This window comes from Pteropus medius, unplaced genomic scaffold (genome assembly GCF_902729225.1).
Source record: "Pteropus medius unplaced genomic scaffold, Ma_sr-lr_union100, whole genome shotgun sequence".
NCBI lineage: Eukaryota > Metazoa > Chordata > Mammalia > Chiroptera > Pteropodidae > Pteropus > Pteropus medius.
Genome location: NW_024349796.1, coordinates 2,556,935 through 2,581,543, shown reverse-complemented (window position 1 = coordinate 2,581,543; position 24,609 = coordinate 2,556,935). Strand labels below are relative to the sequence as shown.

Sequence of the window (24,609 nt, the reverse complement as noted above, 5' to 3'; positions counted from 1 at the left end):
TAGCTGCCGCTTCTAAGTTTGCAGAATATAATATAGAATCACAGAAGAAAGGAGTGTAAGTCAGTTGAAGGAAAAAAACAGGGCAAGGCTGGTGGAAGAATACTTCAAGGAAGAAGCGACATTCAGACTATTTAAATGAGCCTGAGCAGACAAGAGGGAGGCAGCCTTGAGCACAGAGAAAAGCAGGGGCATGGGCGAACACGACTATAAATCATCATTGGATAATATATTAAATAATAATTCTCAACTTCCACAGAATAAAATTTTCACAGGAAAAAGCTTCCTCTGGTATAGTGAAAACAACAAAAATAGATGTACACAGAGAACTGCAGTGTTTCAGCCCAGATGAAAGCTTTGACTACATAAATGCTCATTTGTAACTTGTCCTTAGTCAATCCTCGAATATTAATTAATACCGGGACACAGTGGGAACTTCTTCCTAGGCGCTTATGATATTCTTCACGTGACGAAGACCCGATAATAATGCGCTCTACCTAAACTGCAGCAGGAATCCATGCAAAACCTAAAGGATTCCTCTAGAACTCAGTTTTGTTAAGCACAGTGCTAGATTTACAATTACAAAGCCATAGAAATGAGCAGGAGTGTAAAGATTATACACTTTACTTTTCTCACTTCGAGACTGAAACCAAGAGAGAGAAAATTACTTGTCCAAAGTGGCATGTTACCCACAGTTAGTAGAACTTGCCTATTCTGTCTTCGAGAAAACTACATGAAGGAACCTTTTAAAATCCATTTCATTTGAAGCTTCCCATTAATCACATGTAATTTAGCCTGGGGATAAAAGAACACAAAGTCCCTTTAAAGGTAATTTCCATGTCCCCAAAGATGTAGGCATGTACTTACTTAGTTAGTCTCTCGATGGTCTGTATGTGAACGTTACTGTGGGTTTGGGAAAGAACAGCTTCATGCTGAGCACATTTCAAACAAAGACCACCAACGCGGTTAGAAATATTCGCGGCAAGAAGTGACTCTTTGTGCCTGAGTCGCTCTTTAAGATCTTCACAATTTTTCTGATATTCAGCTAATTCTTTCCTAAAAAGAAAGGGGGGAAAAGTTCCAGTAAATGGCCAGGTGAAAGTACTCTGCTTCTCAATGGATCGTCAGTGTGATAACTACTACTATGATTTATGTTATTTACCTTATGAGATGCTTTCCATACAATACCTTATTAATTCTTTTCACGACTCTGAACTGTGTGATTATCCTAATTGACACTGAATAAAATGAGACCTGAATATATTAAATAATAAGCCCAGGTTCTTGTAAAATATTGGCTCTCTTTTCACAGGATCCCATCTCCCTGACATTACATTATCTGCAGAACAAAACTAAAATTCCAATTGCGAATTCTCACTTCCCTTAATAAAGGGGAGGGGTGCATAGCACAACAACCTTGAATTGAAGGAAATACCCAATTTCAAGTGTTAACTCTTAAATTTATAAAGAGTACCTTAAAGGATCACCTAAAGGACATGGATTTTACCCATGACTAATTTATTATTGCTCATTTTTCTTCAAGAGGAAAAAACATTAAAAAGTTGTCAGACCATGAATTTCTAAAAGAGCTGCTCTAAAAAACAGCAGGCTACAGAAAGAAGTTATGTGGAACTCACCAAAGTCAAGATTTCCTAGGTAGTAGCCATTAGTTAGAAATATGCAGCTTGCTAAAAAAAAGGGCTGAGATTGTGTGTGTGTGTATGTGTGCACGCGCACACGCGTGTGTGTTTGTTTTTACTTTATGGGATAGTCCTTGAATGAGGTTTTTCTCCAAGTTTTGGTAAAAGTCATCTTGGGCAACTGAGCTTCCTTGCATAGGCATCCCTTTTCTACTGCATAAAAAGTTGCTCAAAAGGGAGAAAGTTGCCCTTAAGATCTTGGACTACTGAATTGCAGGCAGGCACTTATCTCTGGCTCAGTCTACTCTCTGTTGTCAGTTTCTGTTATACTCGGGAGCACAGAGCTGTCCTGACTTGCTCACTGTCACAGAAGAGAAGCCAGCAATGAGTCGCCCACTAGCACACGCTACCTCAACTTCTGGGGTCTAAGGAGCTTCCAGGCAGCCTGGGGGAGGTGGGAAAGATCCACAGGCAAGCAAAAGGTTAAAAAAAGGGGTCAAATATGTGGTGACAGAAAGAAATCTAACTATAGGCTGTGAACACACAATGCAATATATGTATGCCTTACTGTTGAATTGTACACTTGAAACTTACTAGATTGCGTTAATCAATATCACTGTAAAAAAAAAAAAAAAGCTGGCTTAATGATAGTTTGAAGTTGAAAAAAATCGAGCTGTTTCTGCCCTATTTCCAAGATAATATCTCTGACATAATAAATTTTCTTTTTAAGTATCACATAGAAAACGTCTGACTTTCACAGGCTTTGTAAAAAGAACTCTGGAAGCACATTCCAAAGCCCAAGGTCTCCATGACTATTTCTGTCAGGTGCAAGTTCAAAACACTCAAGTAGCCTTGGTGTCTTGAAATGGGAAAAAGAAAAAAAAAAAGAAATAGTTACCATAAAGCCAGAGTTTCAGAATAGTGATTTTATTTCTTTCTTTAAGAAAATGCCTCTTTCAATAGTCTTAAATTACACTAAAAGAAGAGAAAGAAGCAGAAGGATACAGAGAGCAAAGTCTAGTTCATTGTAAGGCAGTGTTTTAATGTAATTAAAGATGGCATATTTGAATTCCAAGACAAAATAAATCACATTACCATAAATATAATGAGCTAGAAATATGTTACTTTGAAAATAAAGAATCGAACCACAATATCAAAATATTACAAAGATAAAAAGTAAGAAAGCAAAATTACAGCATTTTTAAACATTAGGTTTCTTTATGAAAAAGTAAAAATCTCTATAGAAATCCTAAAATGAATAAGGATAAAGTATGAAAAGCATAAGAGCATATTAAAATCAGTGAATAAGAACATGTGCAATGAAAGCCATGAGTTCTGGTTCTTAGTAAAACTCTAGTTATGTCTCTAAACAATACATGGCCTGAAGATTTTAAATTTTATTCAAATGGGACGTATTAAAATAAAATTATAAAGACTATTTTAAAGTTTACTTGATTTGAAAATATCTCAATACTATTATTTAAAATAATCTTTAACATAAAAAAATAATTCCTGGTATCTTTTTGTATTAAAAAAAAAAAACATTCTAGCTCAAAAAGAAGGTTGCACTTAAATTTCTGGACAATAAATACATGATAAATCACTAACGGTTAATCTATAATATATAGGTTTTATTGAGATTTTTGAAAACATCAAAAAGTACATGAAAACTCATTATGTATACTCAAATTTATCATGTATGCAAAAATGCTCAATTATATTATTGTTGCAATTTGAAAATTAGATGAAGAAAAAACCACTTGCATGTAATATGAAAACTAGAGTGCTTCATTTTCACTATTTTAAAAGTATAATTTTTCTAAGAGCAGCTTGTGAGTCTTATTTCTATCACACAACAGTAATATTTTAAAACTAATGAAAAAGCAAAATTTATTATTTAGTTCATAGTTCTTTGAAATTAAATTTGGAAAAGGACTTCACAATTTTATCTCCCCTTATTCTTTAATAACATGAGGAAATGTCTTTATATTGCAAATAAAATGTCAAGTACTTCTTATATTGATAAAAGTGGGATTTCAGTAAACATTCAGATATATTTTAAAGTCATTATGCTTTTGCTATGACTTTAAATGGTTGATAATACTTTACCTCAAGGACTTCACTTGAGATTCCAGGATCTCACTCTTTTCCTCATAAGTAAGTTTTAGCCTTTCCTTCAGAAAAGAAAAGAAAAAAAAGTACATTTCCTCCATGTTCTGTGTTTCATAAGCAAATAAGGTTAAATTAAATTGAATATTTTTTTCTTTTTTACCCAAGAAGAAAGAATGTGTCCTCTCAGGAAACACTTTTCCTAGTCTACCCAAATTTTTCTACATTTACTGAATGAATACCTGCAAAGAACTACTGAGTCATAAAATGGCAATAACTGACAAAAACATTTTTTTTTTTGAAATTACATAAGTCAGGTCCTACTTTCAAAAGTGTGATGCTGGGAAAAAGCAATTTTAACTTATAACTTCAGTGAGGGCAAGGATCAAATCCTACTAGAATCTCCTATTGTGACTGCTGTATATTTGGCATACAATAAAAATACGTACAATAAATATGTATATAACATACAACTGGATGAATGCTAAAAGAGAAGTTAAGTTATAATCATATGATAGACCAAGCCATCTACAACCCTCTGCTAGTATCCAGTTATGATAAATAGTTATTAGTTATCAAAGATGAAGATGTCTCTAACTTCAAGGAACTTAGATTCTAGGAAGAAGTAGAAAGACAGGTGAACATTCAATTACATATAATTTATGGTAGAGATGTACAGAGGGTAAAATGAAATCAGAGAGGCAGGAATTTGTAATTCAACCAAAGAGCAGTAGAGAAAACTTTATGGAGGAGGTGCTAAGACTTAAAGGAGAATATCTAATAGAGCAAAAGGTACAGAGTTAGAGATGTGAAATGCTAGGTGGAAAGTGGATAGAGATGGGTTAAATAGGTAAGACTGGGCCGTGGAAAGAATAAAAATATTAAGACCTTTATTTAGATAACTCATGTAATCTCCATGCAGAAGAGGCACTGGATGAACTTTGAAAACTTTTTATCAGATTTGAATCTTAAAGTTCTCTGAAGTATGGAAAAGGGCAGACCAATAAAGAAGTCATTGCAGATAAATAGGTAAGAGTAAGCACATAAATAAGAGTAGTCAAGTGGTAAGGACGGAAAAGAATTTACTATAGAGCTATATAAAAGTAAAATTGACAGAATTTTATGATTGAATAGATATGGCAGAGAAAAAGATTAAAATGAATCCTGGATTTCTAAATTGAGCAGCCAGGTAGCCAGGTGAATGTTGGTACTAGAGATTTTTTCAGACTGTTCAAGGGAGGTAAAAATGGAATCATGAAAATATTCAACTATTCAAAAGAAGACAGAAAAAGAGGAAAAGGGGAACAAAATAATAGGGGTGGAGGGGAGAAGCCAAATAGCAATGCAGTGGATTTAAAATCAAGTGTATAAATAATCACATTTAAAAGGCGGATATTGTTAGGTTGGATGAAAAAGCAAAATTCAGCTATATGTTATCCACAAGAAACCCCCATTAAATATGAAGACACAAATATGTTAAAAGGATAAAAAAATATACCATGCTAACACTAATCAGAAGAAAGTGGGAGTCAGTCAAAATACAAAAATATATATGCTTTCTCCACCCCAGCAATGAGGACTTAGACAATGAGGGGAGGGGTGGGGAGGGAGGGGGAGGAAGAGGAAGGAAAGGAAAAGGAGAAAGAAAACTATCAAGAGAGAATGTCAGCCACAGAATGGGGAAAATATATTTACAACAGAAAACATGGCTCAGAGAAACAGAATAAATCAACAGAAACTATTTCTGAGAAACTATAGACATCAGACTTACTAGACAATAACTTTAAAAAACTATCTTAAATATGCTCGAAGAGCTAAGAGAAAACATGGACAAAGAGCTGAAAGAAACCAGGAAAGTCAATTATAAAAAGGAACTAAACAGAAATTCTGGAGCTGAAAAGTACAATGATTGAAATGAAAAATTCACCAAAGAGATTAAGAGCAGATGTGAGCAGAAGAACAAAGAATCAGCGAACTTGAAGATAGGACAATTGAAATGATTGAGTCTGAGGAGCAGAAAGAAAAAAGAATAAAGAATTACCATATTATCTAACAATTCTATTTCTAGGTATATATCTGAAAAAATTAAAAGTAGGGACTCAAAGAGATACTTGTGCATCAGTGTTTACAGCAGCCTTGTTCACAAGAGCCAAAAAGTGGAAACAACCCTAAAGTCCATCAACAAATGAATGGATAAAGTGTGGTATATGCGTACAATGGAATAGTACTCATCCTCATAAAAGAATGAAGTACAGGCTACAACATGGCGAACCTCGAAAACATTATGCTAAATGAAATACGACAGACAAATATTGTTTGATTCTACTTATGTCAGGTATCTAGAACAGGCAAATTCATAGAGACAGAAAGTTGAAGAGGGTACTAGGGCTTGGGGAAAGAGGAGATTGTTTAACAGGAACAGAGATTTGTTTAACAAGAACAGAGATTTGTTTGGGATGATGAAAAAATTCTAGAAATGGACAGTGCCGATGGTTGTGCAATGTTATGAATGTAATTAATACAAATGAGTTGTACACTTAAAATGGTTAGGTAGTGAATTTTCAAAAGTTCACAGTGCTAAATTTTATGTTATGTATATTTACCACAATAAAAAAGTACCAAAAAAATACATGCATAAGAGAAAAGCATCCAAACACTCACCAGTTCTAGCTTCCATCTCTCAGCCTCACCAGCAGATGCGGCTTTGAGAATATCTGCATTGCCATGGGAAAAGCAGCTCATGGCAGCTTCCTCCCCTCTGGAAACTTCACCTGTTGTAATCCAAGAATTCTGTCTGTTTCCCTAAAATAAAACATGCCAGTAATTGCAATCGACATTTAACCTTAAATCAACATGCATGCTTTACAAATGGAATACTGATTCTTATCTGCGATGAAAGAATGAAAAAAGCAGATGCTTCTAAACTACAAATTAAGAATCGTTTTACGTTTTCCGGCTGCTAGGGTCATATTCCACAACAAGTCAAATTCCTACAGGTTCAGGCACTAATGTAAACGAGCAAAGAGGGCTAGATGCCAGTGTATTCAACAAATGAACTTATCTCTTACTTCTCTAATATATATACTCTTGAAAGACAGCCCTTTGTGTTTGTCTCACAATAATAATAAGAGTTAATATACACGGTGTTTGCTGTGTGTCAGACACTGTTTATGTGCTTTGAGTGTATTAATTCATTTAAGCGTTAGAACAACCCTGTAAGTTTTGTTGTGATCTCCATTTTGCGGATGAGGAAACAGTCACACAGAGTAACCTGCTACGAGTCACAGAGGTGGGAAGTGGCTGATAAGTGGCATAGCTAGTATCTGAAGCCTGGCAATGTGGCTCCACATACCCGAAATCACTATGCTCTTCTGCCTTTCCAGAAAAATGTTCACCTTCAATGAGAAAAACAGTCTACGGTGAGAGACTGAACTGACATGTTGCCTGCATGTCAGGGGTTCACAAAGGAGTAGTGTGGACCATGACGAACTGTCCAAAAGAAGCAACTACTACTCATTTCCAGTCGGGGGCTGCCAATACGAATGCGAACTCATATTACCAAAAACCCTTTATTTTTTTTAAACGGATAAGCCAGACTTCTGGCTCTTCCTTTGAAACATCATTGAATATTGATTTAAAGCTTGTCAAACAAACAAAACAGGCCTACAGATGGAATTTGCTGTAACCACTGTCTGCTGGCCACCTCTGGCACCCTTTCGACATTCGATGAAATAATCAACCCAAAGACCTGGGTAATTTATGTGGGCAACAAAAACAAAAATATTTATGTTCATTTAATTCAATAAATAATTATTGAACTGCTAAGGGCCAAAGATTACGGGTAGTACTCAAAGAGAGGACAGAGCCCCAAACACAGAACTATATACTTCAATGTCATGCTAGAATGTGGTAAACCACATTCATCCAAAGTAGAGTTCTAAGATTCTATTCCATATTCTTCTGGAACCTCAGTTTAATGCAAACATTTCTGTATAACACCTACTATGTCTGGGCACTGTGCTAAGAGCTTGGAGGGTAAAAATGAGCAAGACCTATCATACCCTCAACGAGTTTAATGAGGGAGACAAACACCTAAGCAGATAATTTCAATTTAATAGAGGTGCGTATGGGGGACAATGGCATAACAGAGGAGGGACAGTAAGAGAAACAGGAGATTCAAGGAAGGTTTTCTGGGGATGCTCAGACACTGGTGTGATATCTTAAAGAATAAATAAGAGCAAGCTAGATGGGATGGGCATGCCAGAAAGAGAGGACATCATGAAAAAGTCCCAGAGGTGTGAAATAGGCTGGTGCCTGCAGGGGACTCAGGAAATTCAGCATTACTAGAGGTTGAAGCACAAGAAATGGGTGTCGGAAGGTGTAGCCAGAGAGTCAAGGGAGGGTCTGGAAAGTATGGCCTAACAAGCTTGAACTTGACTCTGTTGGTAGGGACAAATCTCCCAAGATCATTCAAAACTGCCTTAGAGAGCAGTGAAGGAGGGGGAACTGTTTTCCTATGGAGAAACTGGAGAAAGCGTGTAGACCTCAGATCGCTGACTTATGATATAAAATACTGTCATTCTTTGAAAGGAAGGGCTGGTCTAATTGACACTTTGTTCTTTCACGGATAGCTTTTAAAAGTTGAATGGTAGTTCACTAAGATTGTAAAAATCTAATTACATTTACATCCCTGAAGATTACTGAAAACTTTTCATTTCTTAATTGGGGAGAATGCTTAAGTGGAGGGGACGAGAATAGACATGGAAAAACATGGCTCAGAAATTTGCTACTTTTTAAAAAAAATCTCCTAGATCTTTGAGTGAGTATACACGCCAAAATTTCTAATAAATAGCATATTCTAATACAATTTTTGAACTCTCAAAAAAAGCCCTTCTTGAAGAGAAAATCTGTAAGAAAAAGTGATGAGAAATGAGAGAAATGAAATCATCTTTAAACGTTTTAGTTTTTAAAAAATAATCTGCTTGCTTCTTCAAGTGCTAGGTCTTAAAGCTAAAAGTTACATAGGCTACCACCCAAGTCAAAGGTTAAAACTCAGAAACAATGAAGAGACGGCTCTTCCCTTCTGAGGGGAATCTTTTATCCCAGGGCAAAGAAAGATGGTTTGGTTCAATATTGACAAGCTATTCCTAATTTATGCAGAAAGGCAGTAATATTTGAGGCTCAGCGGATGAATTTAGGGTCAGACAGTCCCATGTTTGCCATTTTCTACCTTTGTGACATCAGATCAGTTGCTTTGGTTACTTAACCACTCTAAATCTTAATTTACTCATCTGAAAATAGATATAATAACAGTGCCTTGTGCAGCTACTATAAAATTGAAACAATATAATGTAAATAGAGTGCTTGATACAGTGCCTGGAACATCATAACCATGAGGTCATCCACAAATGCTCATTATTACTATATAACTATTTGAGTTATTTTTTTAAGGTCTTAAGAAACACTGTAAATCTATATGCAAACCGCAAACAGCTTTAGCAAGATCTACCATCAATATGGCAACAGATTCATTAAAAAGAGTTCAGAAAAAAAAAAGATACTATCTTTTGATCTGTTCCTATTTAAGTTATCCTATAAGTTTCATTTACATTAAAACTCTCAATCCAGCACCATGCATAGGTTCCTGAAATGCCTCTATTCACCTATACAAGTAAAAAAACGGGGGTGACAATTTTGTAACAAAATAACTAAGAAGACTAACATTAAAATAGATATCAAGGCCATCAGACACATGTGTAACAATAGTTCAATATTTGCATTGTATTTTAGCTCCTGGGATTGTTTAAAAAAACACAAAAGCTCCCTGTGATTTTGTTCTTTCTATAGCTACGGCTGTGGTTTTCTTCAGCGAGTGTCCTTTGTTCTTACGGCAAAGCTCATGTGCTTCTTCCCTCACTTCCTTCCCCTTTAGCATTACTCACTTCTCTTGGCCTCTGATTCATTTGTCTGCCTAATTTCCTTTCTCACTTTACTTCCCCTTCTTCTACTTCTTTGCCATTGTATAAATATTGAAGACTATGAATAATTGAGTCACTGCTAAGTGACTACATATTTGAAGAAAAGCAGAAGAAAATAAGTATTTGAAAAATGAGCTACTTCTAAGATGGCTGTAGCATCTTCAAATTGACATTAAAATAATAGACAACTAAGATGGAATTTTTAACTAATATTAATAATATATTCAGAAAAAGTCACATAGCAAAGGAAAAATAGCTAATCACAAACTGTAATTTAATTAGTTTAAATTAAATTAAGTAGCTGATCATGAACTGTAATTCTGAAATGTAACTGAAGAAAAATCAGTTGAAATACTAATCAGCCCACTTCATTATTCAAAGTTAATACAATTGGCTACTTCTAAATAGCAAATTCTAACACGTAGAACTCAGGGATTACAAACGAAACATCAGGCCAGGTAAATAAAAAAAAATTTCAAAAACGAAAATGAGAGGACACCTAGGTAAAAGATTAAGGCACATATTTTTTTCTTAATAGAACGGATTTACTAATAATAACTCCATCTGGCCACCAAAATCCCTTGCAAAGTAAAGCTGAAACAGGCAAGTATTGAAACTTCCTCATTGAAAGTTGAATTTGTCTCAAAGAGCAGAGCAAGCTGTGATTAACTGCACCCTATCCCAAGAGGGAAAAACATTTTCAAAGCAAAAGTATTTCTGACAGATCATTAGGAGATACTAAGTTTAAACACTAAATATCATCACAAGAATTATAAAGATCATTTAATCTGCTGTTGTTCAAAATGTGGTCCCTGAAATTAGAACCACTTAGGCAACTTGTTAAAATTTCATATTTTTAACTCAAGGACTCAACCCAGACCAACGGAATCAGACCTGGAATATGCACTGTCAACAAGTATCCCAAGTGATTGCTATTCACATTAAATATTAAAACTGCTAATATAGGGGAGTCTTTTCAAACTGCCAGTAAACAGACAGAGGGCCCATAAGGTTAACCCATGTTTGAAAGCATCCAGCTTAGTAGGGACAATGTGAAAACGAACATTTTGATTCTTGGACCTTCAGACCGTGTTCTTTCTGCTACACCATGCTGCTAATTAGACTTAATTGGAATTCAGAGCGTAAGGAAAATTTAGAGAAATACAACAGACATCTAAGCTACAGTCCTGAACAGTTTCTGGATTTAACTATGTAACACACTTCCTGCTTTCATATCTGCTCTTTCTATAGTTAAAAAACATAAATGGTATGCTTGAGAGGAAACCGAAGTAGATAACAAACATCATTACATCATTTCATGTCAGGATCATTCCATTACAGTGAATTTTAATTTTTGAGGCCCCAAAGAATACCACCAGAGTTCTTTTGCCAAATTGCAAGGAGAGAACAAAGCAGTTCAGAAGGCTGGGGGTGGTGGGGGGTCACGGGGGGCAGAAGGAAAGAGCAGGAGGGAACATGCACACCAAAATACCATTAGGATTTTTTTAAAAATGCTCACAGATGCATCCAGAAGTGTTTGTTCCCTCATTGTTTCCTCTTGTCTTTGAGATTTCAACTCTTGTAGAAGCCGTTCATTGTCAAGCACAACTACTTGTATCCTATTTTTCATTCCAGAGAGTTCTTCCTATAAAAAGCAGAAACAGATACCAAAAAGTGCTTTTATTTGTTGATTACTAAACAATCCAACATGATATAAAGCATGGAAGACTTATGCTCTATATCCATTCCCTGAAGTACTGTAATTACATATTTAGACAAAGCAACAAAAACATTAGTTAACAAACCAAGAGAAGGCTGGAGGTGTGTGGTAGAGAGACTGTTAGTAGCCTCTTCACAGAAATGTGTGGTCTCTGACAAATTTTTTTCTCCAAGAGATTAAGGCTCATAGAAAGGCTTTAATTAAAGGGTTTGTTTAAAAGACTTTTAAGAATGAGGTAGACTGCTGAAAACTAAGGTAAGATATATTATTACTCATGCTCAAACACTAATAACTTGTTGAAAATTGACATAAGACTAGTAGATAAGAGAAGACTCCGAGATAAAAGGCTTGGAAAGCTACAGTGATTATCTATGAACTGGTAGCCAGATGGAGGGAAGTTATTAGAGAAATAGTTTAGTGGAGAATTCTGAGTGTTTTATTGGCCTAGCAGGGCATAAAGAATTATAGGTAAGTAACAATTAGAATAGTGATTGAGTAGCATCTCATTTTCTGAAAAACCACCAAAAATATCAATATATTGATGGTACAATACTTAATCTTTTTTACTAGTGTAACCAGAAACTATTACGTGATATAGGCAAAAACCATTCAATTATTTTATTCAGAAAAAAAAAAAAAAGCTGTAATTGAAAGCTGTGATTTAAAAAATATTGCAGACTTCCAATTTTTGGTCTGGCATGTAATGAGCTTATAAAATACCACTCCCATCTCCCAAGAAGAAAAAGCCTGAACGAACTGAAATATCAATCACTCTTTTTAACTCCATCAGAGAATTTAAGTCACAGAAAAAACTGTTATCGCCCAAATTGGAGAGACAGACAGATGCTCCTAAAAATCACAGCCTACGAGAGCAGAAACACTCGAGCAGAAACTCCAGGGGAACAGGTGCCGGAGTAGGAAGATGTAACGTGTAACTGATGAAATCTCAGTGAAGACACATCTCAGGGTTAAAAACTACAGAGGGATCCAGTGTTAGGGGGCTCCTACACTTTTGTAAGTTTTATCTCTAGGACACCAGGTTCTTACAGCCAAAACTATAGAAAAATCCGCTCATGCTTCCACCAGTAGGAGAGGAAAAGCAGCCATTTTGAAATATGCCCAAAGCACCCTGTTCTTAAAAAGGCCTGCCTCAGGAGAAGCAGTTTTACCCTTTCACCAAAGTCTAAAAACTGTTTTTTTTCAGACCCTAACTGACCAGGGGGAAGGGAGATATCCAACTCTAGTTCCCTCTAGCTTTCCCGCCTTAAAGGAAGGGGAAGACTGAGAAACATTTGTGAAGGTCATGGTCAAGGGCACAGACTGACCTAAAAGGCTGAGACCTAATCAGAGGACTCGCGTATGCTTCCCTACTCACATAACTCACCACCACATCAAAAGGGCTCCTACACAACGACGGGGGAATGAGCTAAAATACTGTACGGCTCACAGCGTATTAAGAAGAATTCCTGAGAGAATCCCAAAGACTACAGGGGAGACAACGACCAGGACACTAGAGGAAATTTCAGCCTCCAACACCTACGGCAATAGCAAACAGTAGAAACTGCCTAACTCCTAGCTAGGTAAACATAAAACCTCATACTAAATGCCTATTTCCCTCGGTTCCTTTTACCCAGTACATCATGTCCATCATTCAACAAAAAATTAGAAGGTGTACTAAAGTCTCAAAACAATTTAAAGAGACTTGAACCAGACTTGGATATGGCAGAGATGTTGGAATTATCAGATTGGGAGGTCAAAATAACTATGATTACTATGCAAAAGAGTCTAGTGGAAAAAGTGGACTACATGCAAGAACAGATGGGCCACTGAAACAGAGAAATGAAACCTCTAAGAGAGAATCAAAAGAAAATGCTAGAAATAAAATACACCATCATAGACATGACCAATGCCTTGAAGGTCTCATTAATAGACTAGACACATCCAAGGAAATAATTAATGAACTAGAAGAACTGTCAACAAAAACTTCCCAAACTGAAATGCAAAAAGAAATAAAGAATGAAAAAATAACCGAATACCCAAGAATTGTGGGACAATTACAAAAGATTTAATATATGTGCAAAGGGAATTCTAGATGAAGGAGATAGATAAAGGAGAAGAAGAAATATTTGAAGTGATAATGACTGAGAGATTTCCAAAATAAATGATAGGCCCCAAACCACACATCCAGGAAGCTCAGAAAACACCAAGCAGGATAATACCATAAAGTCTACACCTAAGCATTTAAATGGCAGAAAATCAGACAAAGAGAAAATCTTGAAAGCACTTGGGGAGTGTGGAATCTTACCCATAGAGAAGCAAGAATAAGAATTACATCGGACTAATCTTCAGAAACCATGTAAGCAAAAAGAGAATAAAATGAAATATTTACAGTATTAAAAGAAAAAAAATCCACAAACCTACAATTCTGTACTTGGTGAAATTAACCTTCAAAACTGAGGGAAAAATATTTTCTCAGATAATCAAAAATTGAGGGAATTTGTCACCAGTAGACCTGTCTTACAAGAAGTATTAAAAGAAGTTCTTCAGAAAGGAGGAAAATGATATAGGTTATAAACTCATATCTACAAAAAGAAAAAAAAAGCATTAGAGAAGAAATATATGGAGATAAAATCTTTAATTTTTCTTAATCTTAATTAAGCTATATATAGATCATGTATATGTACAATTTGCTCAACATCATAATAGCAACAGTGAAAGCAATGATTATATCTTATGAATAATTGAAATGAATAACAGCAATGTTATAAACAATAGGAGAGAAGAATTGAGAATACTCTGCCCTACCTCTGAAGTGGTAAAGAGTTATCTGAAAGTAAAATTAGATTAGTGGCAAGTGTAATTGCAAACTCAAGGACAACCACTTAAAAAAGTAAAAATAGAAGTTCAACTGACATGCTAAGAGAGGAGGAAAAATATAATCTTATCCAAATACAAAAAAAGCAATCACTTAAAACCAGACAAAGCAGAAAGAGTGGAAAACAAACAAACAAAAAGAACAAAGGCAATGAATGGACAACAATAACATATATGGTTCATATTATAGATATACAACTGTATCAATAATCACTTTAAACTTCTATGGTCTGAACATACCAATGAAAAGACAGAGTGAATAAAAGACAAGATTCAGGACGTGGTTCCATAGTGTAGTGGTTAGTACGTCTGCTTTACATGCAGAAGGTCCTGGGTTCGTGCCCCAGTGGAGCCATGGTCTATGGTCTATGGCCATGCCACCCTGAACAAGCCTGATGTCTGATCTCGGAAGCTAAGTAGGGTCGGGCCTGGTTAGTACTTGGATGGGAGACCACCTAGGAAGACCAGGTGCTGTAGGCATAAGTAATAAAAAAAAAGATTCAAGTATATGCTATCTACAAGAAATCCACATTAAATATAAAGACACAGACAGGTTAAAAGTAAAGGGATAGAGAAAGACATACCATGCCAACATAAATCAAAAGAAAGCTAGAGTAGCTATACTAATTTCAGACAGAGCAGACTTCATGGCAAAAAAAAAATATCAGAGATAAAAAGGGGCATTACATAATGGCAAAGAGGTCCATTCTCCAAGAGAACATAATAATCCTTAATATGTATGTACCTAACAATAGAGCATCAAATACATGAGGAAAAACTAATAGACCTGTAAAGAGGAACAAATGAATCCACTATTTCAAGTGGAGATTTTAACACCCCTCATGAGTAATTGACAGATCTAGCCAATCTGCCAAATTGGCAAAATATCAGTAAGGACATAGTTGAACTGAACAACAAACCATTAATCAACAGGATATAATTGACATTTATAGAAGACTTCATCCCACAACAACAGAATATACATTCTCCTCAAGCTAACACAGAATAGTCACCAAAACATACTAACATTCTGGTTCTAAAAACACATCTTAAATTAAAAAGAATAGAAATAAAAAGTATGTTCTCAGACCACAATACAATTAAATTAGAAATCAGTAACAGGAAGAGAGCTAGAATACTGCCAATTTACTTGGTGATTAAATAACATTCTCTTAAATAACTTATGGGTTGGTCAAGGATAAAGTCTCAAGTGAAATTTTTAAACATTTTGTACAAAATAAAAATAAAAATATAACATCAAAATTTGTAAGATGCAGCAAAATCAATGAAAAACATTAGAAAAGAAGAAAAATTCCAGATCAATAGTCTAAGCTTCTGGTTTAGGAAACTAAAAAAAAAAAAAAAAAAAGGCAAATTAAATCTGAAGTAGAAGAAGATGACATAATAAAAATTAGAGTAGAAATCAATAGAGAATAGCAACAAAAGCTAGTTCTACCCATGCTAAATAAAAAAAAGAGAGAAGACACAAATTACTAATATCAGAAATGAAAGAGGGGTTATCACTACAGATCCCATGGATATTAAATGGATAAGAAAGAATATTATGAACAACTCTATGCCCTCAAATTTGATGACCTAGATAATATGGACCAGTTTCTTGAAAGGTACAATCTACTAAAATTTACAGGAGGAGAAATAGATAATCTGAATAGGCCTACATTTATTCAAGAAATTGAATCAATAATTAATAATCTTTCAAAACAGAAAGCACCAGGCCTACTATTGGTTCACTGGTGAACTCTACCAAACATTTAAGGAACAAATTTTACCAATTCTCTACAATATTTTCCATAAAATACCAGAGGAAATACATCCTAACTCATTTCAGCCAGTATTACCCTAATATCCAAAGCAAATGAAGACATTACAGGAATGGAAAACTATAGACCAGTATATCTCATTAAAAAATCTTCATCAAAATATAAGCAACTTGAATCCAACAATGTATAAAAGGAATTATACAACAGGACCAAGTGGAATTTATTCTATGTATATAAGGCTGGTTCAACATCTAAAAATCAACTAATGTAATCCATTACATCAGCAAGATAGAGAAGAAAATCTTATGATCATATCAATAATGCAGAAAAAGCAAGTGACAAAATCTAGTAGCATGCAAGATAAAAACTCTCAGCAAACTAGGAAGAGAGGGAAACATCCTCAATATAGCTAACATCATTTTGATATTAATGATGAGACAATACATGGTTTCCCACTAAGACCAAGAACAGGGCAAGAATGTTCCCTCTGATCACTGTTATTCAATATCATTCTAGGAGTACTAGCTAATGCAACAAAACAAAAGGAAATAAACGCCATCCATAGTGGGAAGGAAATAATGATAATAATAATAACGATAATAATAAATCTGTCTTTGTTCACAGATGACATGAATGTCTAGGAAGAGAATCCCAAAGAATCAAAAAAAAAAACAAAAAAACTGCTAGAACTAATAAGTGATTATAGCAATGCTGCCGATTACAAGGTTAAATAATACACAAAAGTCATATATTAGCAACAAATAATTAGAATTTGGAATTAAAAACATAATACCATTTACATTAACACCAAAAACTGAAATACTTTGGTATAAACCTCAGAGAATATGTATAAGATCTACATGATGAAAACTATAAAACTCTGATAAAGAAATCAAGGTATATCTAAATAAATGGAGAGATATTCCATGTATATGGATAGGACAACACAATATTGTCAAGTTATCAGTTCTTTCCAACTTTAACTCTAGATTCAACACAATCCCAAGCAAAATCCCAGCATGTTATTTTGCGGATATTGACAAACTGATTTTAAAGTTCATAAAGAGAGGTGAAAGACCTAAAAGAGCCAACACAATATTGAAGAAGAATGAAGTTAGAGGATTGATACTATCTGACGTCAAGACTTACTATAAAATATAAAACTCCAAGACAGCATGGTATTTGCAAAAGATCAGACAGATCAAGGGAAAAGAACAGGCAGCTCAGAAACAGACTGACAGACACAGTCAACTGTTTTTTGACAAAGCAGTAAAGGCAATTCAATGGAGACAGTCTTTCAATAATGCTGCTGGAACAACTGGATGTCCACACGCAAGGAAAATGAATCTAGACACAGTTATATCTTACACAAAAACTAATTCAAAATGGGGCATCAAACTAAATGTAAAACACAAAATCATAAAACACTTAGAAGAAGAATAGAGAAAATATTGGTGACCTTGGGTTTGGTGATAATTTTTAGATATAACACCAAAAGTACAATCGATAAAAGAAAAAACTTGATAAGTTAGACTTTATTAAAATAAAAATCTTCTGCTCTGTGAAAGACATTGTTAAGAGAATCAAAAGACAAACCACATACTGGGAGAAAAAACTGCACAGACATATCTGATAAATGAGTGGTATCTAACATAAAAAGGAACTCTTAAAACTCAACAATAAGAAAATGAACAAACTGATTGAAAAATGAGCAAAAGACCAGAGCTGCTACCTCATAAAGAAGGTATATAAATGGAAAATAGGCATATGAAAACAGTTTAAATGTCACCAGGGAATTGAAATTCAAACAATGAGATACCACTACACACCTCTGACACTCTAAAGTCCAAAACACTGACACCACCAAATGGGGCAAGGATATGATACAAAAAGATATCAGTAACTACTATAAAATATCACATGATCTGATGCATTGATATAGAAAAACAAAAGGAAGAAAAACTGTAACATTAATATATTTTGGGAAGTCAGAGGTTTCCAATGATCGAGTGATATATAACTGTCCAGCACTACCAACCGTAAGTGACACATCTGGTATCTTGATCATTACTATCAATGTCCCCATGAGCCATTCTTAGCATTCAAAGTCAAAGTAAGAATCTTTATACTGACAACGAAGCAGGTTTAGTCTAGCAGCTTAGAATCTCTGCTTGCTGCACGCCAGCTTCGATAGGTCAGCAGTCGTGGGAGAATGATCAGTGTTACTATTCTAAAGCCTTTGCCATCAGCTAAGCTAAAGTAAATGGGTGGAAAGGAAAAATTCTAAAACATGAGATTATATTATCAAAATATTAGACATAGTTTAGTTATGAACTACTGGGAAATCAAGCAATCAGAAATGGCATGTTCAAGGGTATATTATTCCCAAGCCTGATACATATCAGCCTTTCCAAGCATGGCAACTGTCATTGTATGGCTATCAACATGAAGGCTTATAATGGCTAAATTTCATACAAGGTATCATTAATATAAGCTTTCATTATGTTAGGTTTAAGTTTTTAATGAGAAACTTACCTTGCAGAACTTGACTTCTGCCTCTAAATGATGAATGTACTGAGACTGGTCATTGATAATAGGGACAAGATTATGTACAGTAGGCATATTGGTTTCCTCATATTCTGATGACCCCTAAGGGGAAAAACAATGACAAATGAAGCATGTTTGGATTAAGCAAAGAATCAATTAATATCATCTCCATCCCCAATTTAGCATTGATGTCATACAAACGTAGACTAGATCACAATGTGGCTAATAGCATTTATTTCACTATCCTATAAATTCCACAAATAGGTAAAATTCAGGAACATGAACATCATTTTTTAAAGATGGAAAGTGAAAGTGGTTACGAAAAACACATGGCAAATGGAAAGATGCTGGGGTAGTATAACTGGCTTGAGAGGAACTGCCTATTTGAGCCCTCTGAAAGTGTGACATCTCATTCAGTTATGCTGAGGCAAAGGGACATCTCTCTTCAATAAAGCGCCATGGAAGAGGAGTGCCGGCTAAAGCTGCAGAACTGCTGGCGGATGAACGGATGTTTTAGACAAGTGTTTGATGCCAAGTGTGTGTCAATGAGTAAAATTCATCTTCAAAGGGTTTGAGTAGGAAAAACCCACTCTTTCCCTCCTGCATATCTCCTTTACTTTCACAGAGTACACTTCGCTTCTGACACTTCTGGTCACCGAATATGTGTGTGGGGGGCAGGGGGGAATAAGGGGTGTCTCTGTCATGCCAGCTGCGTCTTTGCACTTGACTCGAAGTTTACATTATCTATCTACAGACAGCACCAGATCTCACAGGTTAAGGGCTCAGCCCACGAAACAGTCCCACCCCACTTCAGATGCCAATCACAAGTCCGGGTTGTCACCTGTGCTTCTGACTGATCGGCTATAAATCTGAGGTTCCCATGACCGCCTCGGGTTTGATAAATTTGCTAGAGCGGCTGACAGAACTCAGGGAAATATTTAAGTTTACAGTTTATAAGAGGACAGGATGAGGATATGGATGAACGGCCAGATGAAGAGAAGCACAGGGAGGGGTCTGGAGGGTCTTGAGTGCAGAAGCTTCTGCCGCTGTATGGTTGGAGTGTGTCACCCTCTTGGTCCCTAGGGGTGTTCACCCACCTGGAAACTCTTCAAACCCTGTACTAGAGGGACTCTAGAGAGGCTTCCTCACGTGAGTGTGATAAACTCCATTTCCAGCCCCTCTTTCCTCTCTTAAAATTCCAAGCTTCTAATCACGGCTTGGCATTTCTGGTGACCAGCTCCCACACAGAAGCCATTCAGGAGCCCACCTAGAGTCACCTCATTTGAACAAAAGAGGCTTCTAGTGCTCTTATCAGTTAGGAATTTACAAGGGTTTTAGGAGCTCTGAGCCAGAAATCGAGGGCAGGGACCAATGTGTATGTTTTCTATCATCTCACAGGGGTCCGTTAGCAAAGAGGATGCACACGAAACTGAGAGGTGCCCTGCCTGCCCTGAGGGGTCCAATGAAGAAACTTCAGAAAAAGTGTTAATTCAGGTCACGTCTGCAGCATTTCTGGAACTGACTTTTAATGTATATCTTAACCTTACCCTAACAGGATTGTAAAATTTGTAAAATCATATGTCATACCATGATATTAAAAAAAAAGAGAAACTCAGGAAAAGGGAAAATGAGGCTCAAGCAGTTAAGCGAACCCAGAGGAAAGCTTGAGATGAGACACACAATCGTTTTGTTTCTCAATCCAGCAGAAATTGCAAAAACAAAAAGCGGCTATCGCGGCTGAATAATTAAGTAGATGTTTGCTTTTTGGCACATTTAAGAAATGTAAAAATCGAAGTAACTTAATTAAATGAATTATCTCTGGTGAATAGAAAGCAGTTAATTATAGTCATTTATATTAATAGAAATGGGTCCAGAATATAGGCAAATATGAATTAAGTATTACTTACTATGTGTATAGAAGAGATAGTCTGTGTAAAAAATAGAATAGCTAATACTGAGTGGAAATGTTCAGATAAGATCATTCATATAGACATTAGAGGGCCTATTACAGTGTGGATATCCACATTTTGAAATAACGGTAATACCTAGATATATTTTCCATCCCAACAGTGCCTCCCTTTCACTCTCAAGACGGCCACATATTTCTGATCTGTCATATTAGCTATGAAACGTGCATTCTAAAGGATACAATCTTCAAAAGCTACTTATTATGGCTTATAATCATTAGATGTAGGCTGTACACATTTGGAGGCTAAGCTCCATTCTTTCACATAGCTCTGTATAAACAGACCTGTGTGTCTGTAAAGTATGTATTGTATAGACGTGATGTTCTTGATGATCTGGATTCAATCAGCTCGTGACGGCACTGCTCAGTTTTACCTTTAAAATATTAATAAGCATGTCTGAGCAACTTCCTCTAATAGATTGAAAAGTACTCTGCCCAGTGTGTGCTTAAGATCTAGAAACTAGGCGTCAACGGTAATAAATTCGCTGAACGATGAAATGTTTTATTGAAATTATAATTTACACTTATAAATGTGAAATAGGAGTATGAAGTGCGTTTCTATAAAGTGGGAACTAAGCATGAAAGTATATGTCAGGCCAGAATGAAGTGTTAATATGGGGGTACAGTTACGACGTTTTAGCTGTGAGTAAAGGGGAGTGTCGTGTCTCCATGGTTTCCGGCACACGGCCTTGGTATCCAACTGTCACATACACGGAAAATGCAAGGTAGTTATTACTGCTATGATGTGCTATATCTGTGTCATTGTTCATAGGTTTCCAGAGAACTTTAAATATATAATCTTATCTTATTATTACAAAACTCCTATGAGATAAGCATAATATCCTTCTAGAGACTATGTGATGTACCCTAGACAGACCTAAGGCCTACATTATCATTTAGGCCATTTAAACCTGGCCAAATCTTTCTCTCCCACCTCCTCCTGATACCTATCCTTCCTTCACACCTACCTTAGTTAGCCCTTAGCATATGACATTGCTTCAATCAAGAATACACTGTCGAAGCCATAGCAATAAAAAACAACTTCAGAAGAAATAAAGTGTAACTTTTTGTATCACACAATTTTACAACCACATATTTTAAAATGCAGAATAAGATTATGCACTTTGGTGTTGACATTCATAATAAAAGAGTATTACAAAGGACTGCTAGAATTATAATTAAGTAAATTCTAAAAGCGATCAAATACAGATATAAACCTCTAAAAGAGAAATGGCTACTCATTTCCACATTTTGTTCCTTTTTTATGTTTGCTGACAGTGGTGAAGTAAATTCTCCAAACTATTTCCTCACTCACATTTTCAAGTAAATAATAAATGTAAAAATCAGGATTCCGTCTGCTATAGATAAATCTCTTTTCTTCATCCAAAATAATCAGAGAAAAGGTCATTTCTTTTAAGGCTTATACTATTAGAACGCCCTGCTCAGAATTTGTCTACAACATGTACTACTAAAATGACACTCTTATTAAAATATAGTTAGAAAAATAATGCAAATGTTGATACTTACCAAAGGGGACATTTTACGTCTTCTTGATGGAGATATCTCACTTTCCTTCGATGCTTGTTGGTGCAACAAAGCTTTGAGCTGATTAACTACAGGGCAAAGGCAATGGGTTTATTAACTTTGAGACCCATGATTTATCATCACGCATCCATCCTTCCATCCATCCAACGAATATCATCGAAATACATATTATGCATCAAGAACTGTGCTATTGACTGGGGATGCAAAGACAAAGATGAGAAAATCTCTACCACTTAAGAGCTAAGAATCCTCTGGGAAAGAGTGATTCACTAATAGATATAAAACAATGTCATAAGTTTGTACGTAGACCTAGAGCCATATATAGCGGTGCAAGAAGAGGAAGCACCTTATTGCACCTGTTTTCACGAGGCAATAACACTGTGAAAGATGAACAGGAGATCACGAAGCAGAAAAGGGTAAGAAAAAGTCCAGCAGAAGGCACGGCACATGCAAAAGCATAGGAGAATGGCCAGTAGGTTGGTCTGACTAGAACATGGCTTGCAAGACGGCTGAGAGCAGGATAGAAAAATGAGGCGGGAGAGGTAGCTTGGAGCCATCTTAAGGAAATATTGCTATAATGTACCAAGAATTTCGGACTTCAGCCTATAGGTATTGCGAAGTCAAAGGTAAAAATTAAGCCAGGGAATTATGTTAGCTGACTTGTGTGTCGCGAATAAAATCCTAGCAGCAGAGTGGAGGACACATGGAGTCTGAAGAATTCGCGGTGCATCTCCCGGCCAGGACTGAGGACTGACGTTCGTACTCACCAGCGCGGCTGTGTTGCAGCTCATGCCAGGCGGCTGCAGCGTCCTCGTTTCCTCCACTGGCGCTAAAAGAAGGATCCAGTGCATCGTCCCCAACAGTGACGTCACCTTCTTTCAGGGCACTTTTCAGCTGGTGAAGGCTTCTATTTGCACGTTCTGCAACGACACGATGACAGTGCGGCCAGTGAAATCTGGGGGACCACGTGTGAACTCACTCAAGGCAGCTTCTAAAGGAGAAGCAATTACTTCTGATACTTAATGGAAAAAAAAGCGGAGTTCTGTTTCTAGCTTGCTGATGAACACGCTGGAGGAAGTGAGAGAGGATTAAGTTCAAGGGTTAGAGGTTAGACTTGATGATCTCCAAGGTCCCTGAGGCCTCAGTGCTTGACATTCACTATATCTAGGACTATCAGCAGGGAGGACTGAAAGGGAGAACTCCTCCCCTATCCATACCCCCCACATCCAACATTACCCAACCAGTAGAAGTGCTGTCCTTCCCCTCAAAGCCTGAGACTCCCCTTCTCTGCCTGGAGACAGGGATGGGCAGGCAGAACCGAATAGAGGACTCCACCACACCTAGCTCCTGCCCAGGAAAGCCTCCTTGTCCCTGTGGGCCTGAGGCCCCTCCCCCGCCAAGAGACATCCAACTGCCTGACCTAGTTTTTATCAAGATTTGAATAACTAAAGTGCTTCTAGTGGCAGCCTCTGTAACACAGCCCTTTGTATGTACTGCTGGCCGGTTATATCTCCTGTAGAAATTCTTGGTTAGTGCTACTGACTAACCCTAGAATTGAAGCTCAAACTCGCCAGCATATACTTAACATAAATAGTCTAAAATGAAGTATTTTAAGGCATATGGCTATGTAGTTCATCTCTAATAATAGCCCCCAAGAAAGCCAGCCTCATTCCCTTGTCCCCTCCCAAGCTGAAACTCGGCAGGTCTGAAGACAGTAGAATGCAGCGGGAGTTAACGCCACGCCAGACCAGGCCTCATCTTCAAAATGTCTGCTAGGTTCTGCTTCCTTCCTCTTGGAATGATTGCTTCTGTGAGCCCCAAGCCACTAAGGAGGAGAGACTGTGAAAAGGCCATGGGAAAAGGAGAGGCCCTGGGACCCCAAAGAGAAGGAGCGGGGCCTCCAGGTGACTCCAGTGCCAGAAACTGTCCAACTGCAACACATAAAAGAGGCCAGAAAAACTGCCCTGCTGAGTCCAGTCAACGCACAGATCTGTAAGAGACACTAAAATGCTTTTAGTTGTTGCTTTCAGCCACCAAGTTTTGGGGTGGTTTGTTGTGCAGCAATAGATAACTGAAATAATTATGCAGGGAAATACTAACTCAAAAACATTTTCAGCAAAGGATTCAAGTCTTACATTAATAACAGAACTATATTAATGAAACTAGTGATGACATTACTAATAATTCTACCCTACTTTATGGATATTTTTACATGAATAACAACTGGAGAACCAGGCAATCAATTGGTAATTTCATGAATTAAGTAAGGTCCAGTTACTTTTTCAAGTTTGAACTCGTTTCTTCTAATCTCATGATCGAATTCACTGATTCCAATTCAGAACCAGAAAACAGTAAATATATATTTTTTAAAAATGTTCCGTGTACATTAGAGCTGAGACCCAGATTTCAGTCACTATTTTCAAATTTTGACATCTGTATTTGAAAGTTATTT

The 24,609-nt window shown here is 36.4% G+C and overlaps 1 protein-coding gene and 1 pseudogene across 1 annotated transcript in view; one reads left to right on the top strand and one right to left on the bottom strand.

Moving 5' to 3' along the window:
- The window catches only part of SDCCAG8 (SHH signaling and ciliogenesis regulator SDCCAG8), a 210,673-nt gene that overhangs the window by 176,785 nt on the left and 9,279 nt on the right, over nucleotides 1–24,609 (bottom strand). Inside the window, exons 2-8 of the mRNA XM_039883232.1 lie at nucleotides 22,925–23,077; nucleotides 22,140–22,225; nucleotides 18,635–18,748; nucleotides 11,244–11,369; nucleotides 6,408–6,548; nucleotides 3,747–3,811; nucleotides 865–1,053 (exon numbers count right to left, since the gene is read on the bottom strand). Coding sequence (XP_039739166.1) covers nucleotides 865–1,053; nucleotides 3,747–3,811; nucleotides 6,408–6,548; nucleotides 11,244–11,369; nucleotides 18,635–18,748; nucleotides 22,140–22,225; nucleotides 22,925–23,077 — 874 coding nt within the window. The remainder of the gene's footprint in view (nucleotides 1–864; nucleotides 1,054–3,746; nucleotides 3,812–6,407; nucleotides 6,549–11,243; nucleotides 11,370–18,634; nucleotides 18,749–22,139; nucleotides 22,226–22,924; nucleotides 23,078–24,609) is intronic.
- On the top strand, nucleotides 14,683–14,798 carry LOC120619360 (uncharacterized; annotated as a pseudogene).